Raw genomic sequence first — 3,905 nt, 5'->3', positions numbered from 1 at the left:
GTCAGGAAAATGCGCTCTCATTTGCAACTGTAAGGCGGCTGAAGGGCGGTGGCCGGGGCCGGCGGGGAGGTGCAAAGGGCGGAGGGGGGGAAGGTGCAGGCATCTCTGTCCGCTCCGCCCGCAGAGCCGGCTGGCGCGATGGGAAGGAGAGGGATCACCTGCAAGCTCCGGAGCAGCCGAACTTGGAGAGCAGAGGAAAGGATGAGAGGAGCTGAGTAATTCATGGGTAGCAGGAAAGCCTGATTTTTGTCCCGGTGCAAACATTCATCAGTTAACTTTTTCTCTTTTTTTTTCCTCCTTCTCCTGCTTTGCATGCTGAAACTGGCTGTTTTCAGCCCATAAGTTTGCATGTGAGGAGGAGAAATTCAGCCTAAAGAATTGTAAATGGTTTCGTGTGTCAGGAAGACCTAGGCAGGTTTAAAGTTGTGGTTTCAGCAAAAAAAGGCAGAGGGAAGAAGCCTGGAGAAGAGAAATTCCGTGTGCAGGTTCAGTCTGGAAAACTGTCACCTTTCTGCAGCTCCTCCTTTCTCTGGGATTTGAACTCCAGGATCTCAATTCAACTTCTTGAAAATGGTGGTTTTCATCAACACAAAGCTTAAATCTTTCATGAAACTTTTCAAGAGAAAGAGTAAGTAGTTGTGCATGCTCACTGCCCTTTTGGGGAGGCAGCTGAGTCCTGCAGGAAAAGGCAATTCCCTCCGTCTTTGCTCCTGCTTTCCTGAAGCTGCTTTTTAAGTTAGTATCTCTCTTCTTCGTTGAATACTTCGTAGTGTGTGGAGGAAGCCTTATAAGGTGCTTTAGGACCTCTGCTTTGGGATGCTGTGTTGAAGTCCTTTGTTGTGGGGGTTTTGAAGGAGCCAAAACTTCCTGGTATGAAAGGAGCAGCTCAGTGAGGAGGCTGAGGTGCCTCCGTCACCTGTGGTCCTGCACTGGTGTCCAGCTTGGTGCTGGGGCATCCTCCCAGCATCTATCCGGCATCTCTCTCTGCCTGTGCAGCTGACAGGTGCATCTTTAGCTATGGGCTTGCATCTCTGAGGCATCTACATAAAGCTTGTTCTATGCTGAGTTTTGTTTTCTAAAGATGCTCTAGTTTCAGAATGGCTTGTGAAATCACCATTCCTCATTCAGTTCATGCAGGTAGGCAAACTGCACTGGAGAGAATGATTGGCAAATGTGTGCAGCACTTCTGTCTGCTAGTTTTGGTGACCATTGCTCTGATGATCAGTAAACTTTAGTTTTGGTATGGTGGGACTGCAGCCAGACAGTGGGCTTGGAGGCTGGTGTTTCTTTCCTCCTCCCTTTCTCCCAGCCTTACTTTCTGCCTGCCTGCTCAGTCAGGGGATGGCAGAGTGCAATTTTCAGGCAGGTCATTGACTGTACCTATCACTTTCTCTGTAACATTAGGATGATTGATGCAGTAAGGTAGTTGGTGACATGTCAGTTTGTTGTGATTGAGGTTTGACTTCTACTTAGCCAGGATGGGAAAAGCAGGCACAGACTGAATGTGTATTTGCATTGTTGTAGCCAGTATGTCTGCAGGAAGGGAGGGGATGCAGGACCAAGTCTTCTCAGAAATTGAGACCAATTGAAAGTCTTCTAAAACCTTTTTTGAGGTCTGATACTAATCTGTAAAAAGTGAGGAAGGGCAGTTAAGAACCTAGACATGCACCTCAAGTCTTTTCAGCACAAAATAGGCATTGAGCATTAGACTGTAGATAGGTTTCGAAGCAAGAAGGCATAGCCTATTTTCTTTAATGAGTACCAATTATTTCTATCTGAAATGATCCTGGCAGGTGCACAGTGGTATTAGGGGAAGAGTAATTTTTCAGATGACAGGAGGCTGTTGCCTTCGTTTTGCTTCTCGGTTTATGCACCTCGTCTCCTACCCCAGAGGCGTCAGCCAGACTTCATGAAGTGATGCTGCAGGCAGTGCAGCAGCAAACCCTGCCTGGGCAGGGAGGAGCACGAAGGGAAGATGGGTAGCTAGCAGCGAGGCCAGGGCAGCAGAGCAGGTGCTTGGGAGGCAGCACAGCCACAGTAGTGGCTTTTTCTGCCACTAAAAGCAAGGATATGTAGCATGTGGGCTGAAGGGCAAAGGGTGCCTGGGGGATCATAAGATATGACCCCCAACTGCCCTTTTCCTGTTTACAGAGTAGAGGGTTAAGGCCATTCAGCTACAGAAGTTTTTATTGATGATATACTTTAAACAAAAGGCAATGGCTGTCTCTCGGGAAGCATAAACAATAAACAAATCTTAGCAACATGTTCTTTCGCTGATTCATTACTAGACTGTCCTGAGGAACTTCGAACTTGAGCAGAGTCTGTATTTTGTTTTCACGTGCGTACCAGCTGAGAAGACGTGGTCAGAGTAATCTCTCTTAAGCGCTGTTGTGCTCTGAGCAGTATTTGCCCAGGGAGTTGCTGTCCACTCGTAGCAGTGGAAAGTAGCTAATTCGTTTGCCTCAGTGAAATCTTCGTTCCTGGTTTGAGCAAGTGTGAGGTCAGAGAAGGTTATTTCCTGATACAAATGAACCTGTCGTAATCTCTCATGGCGGTTGTCATATTCCTAGGGTCACCTTTGAGCAAGAAGAAGCTGTCCTGCAATGCACAGCACCTGGTGGGATCAGGGGACCGGGAAACTGATCTTGTTTGTGAAGACTGGGAGGTAGAGGGGGGAAAACAGAGTAGCAAGTTCAAAGTGAAAACAACAGCAAGTATAAACATGGGAAGAGGGAAGGGTGTTTCCTACATAACATAAATTTAGACTAGAAATGAAAGAAGGGTTTTAACTGTCATGAAGGTGAGGTTCTAGAGAGCATTTTGATGGGACTACAGTGGCAATCAGTCTTTTTTGTTTTAAGATGATACGTGAGAAGCTTACGTGTGGGGTTTCATGATGTAACTATCTACAATAGCATACAATTTTCTTATTGTTTCTCTCTGCAGCTGTTTCCAACCTAGATGAAGAGAGTAGATGGACTGTGCACTACACTGCTCCATGGCATCAGCAGGAAAATGTCTTCCTGCCCTCCTCAAGACCCCCTTGTGTGGAGGACCTCCACCGACAAGCCAAGCTGAACCTCAAATCAGTGCTGAGAGGTAAGATGCTGCTGATGATACAGATGTGTCCAGAAGTGACAGTAGTTTTTGCCACAGTCTTTGCAAATATATCAAAATGGCGGGCTTCAGGAGAAGTTTGTTTGTTTTTCTACCTGCAGCACATCGGGAATGTTAGTGAGAATTACCCATTCAAATGCAGGGATAGGGCAAAAATGCTTTTGCTGTCAAGAAAATGTGGAAATGGAAATGCGTTACCTGGCAGAGCACTCCAGAATGGAAAAAGGGAAAACCTTGTGTCTTTTGGCCATTTCCATTTAGTCTTTGGAGTGTTTCCAAAATGGTACCTGCAATTTCAGTATGTCCTGAGTTACACCATTTATACTTTAGTGTAAGAACTACATCAGAGGTGTTTCAGTTCATGATTTCTTTTGTTGTGCAGTGTCATTTCCAGGGATGTGGCTGGTTGTGAGAGATCAGAAAAGGCTCTAAGGGCAGAGAAGGGAAATAGGGAACAGGGCACTCACAAGGACTCTTTCAGTAGTGGAAGTGCTTTCTGGCAGATGGATGCAGTGTATTTTTAAGGACCAATTTTTACCTTCAGTACCTTTATCAAGGCATGTACCTGTATGGTCTAGCATAGGAGGCATTGTGTTGTGTTAGTGCAGCCATGAAGACGGAGGCAAGCACCAGCAGGGAGGACTGTAGAACATCTGTCTCTGGGCCAGATGTAAAGTTGTAAAATTACAGCTTAATGTCTGTGTTCTGGAAATGGCTAACCTAGGTTTTTCTTTACACTGGCTATTTAACAAAGGGGGTTACCCTGCTAAGAGCCAATTCATTTTAGG

General features: G+C 46.0%; 1 protein-coding gene across 1 annotated transcript in view; it reads left to right on the top strand.

Annotated features, from left to right (window-relative positions):
- The first annotated feature begins 570 nt into the window (after positions 1-570).
- The window catches only part of NHSL1 (NHS-like 1), a 51,183-nt gene continuing 47,848 nt past the window's right edge, over positions 571-3,905 (top strand). The window contains exons 1-2 of the mRNA XM_010016362.1: positions 571-628; positions 2,947-3,099. Coding sequence (XP_010014664.1) covers positions 571-628; positions 2,947-3,099 — 211 coding nt within the window. The remainder of the gene's footprint in view (positions 629-2,946; positions 3,100-3,905) is intronic.

The sequence above is a fragment of the Nestor notabilis genome, unplaced genomic scaffold (genome assembly GCF_000696875.1).
Source record: "Nestor notabilis isolate BGI_N333 unplaced genomic scaffold, ASM69687v1 scaffold10466, whole genome shotgun sequence".
Lineage (NCBI taxonomy): Eukaryota > Metazoa > Chordata > Aves > Psittaciformes > Psittacidae > Nestor > Nestor notabilis.
Note: the sequence above shows the minus strand (reverse complement) of the source record. Positions and strands in the feature narration are given on the sequence as shown.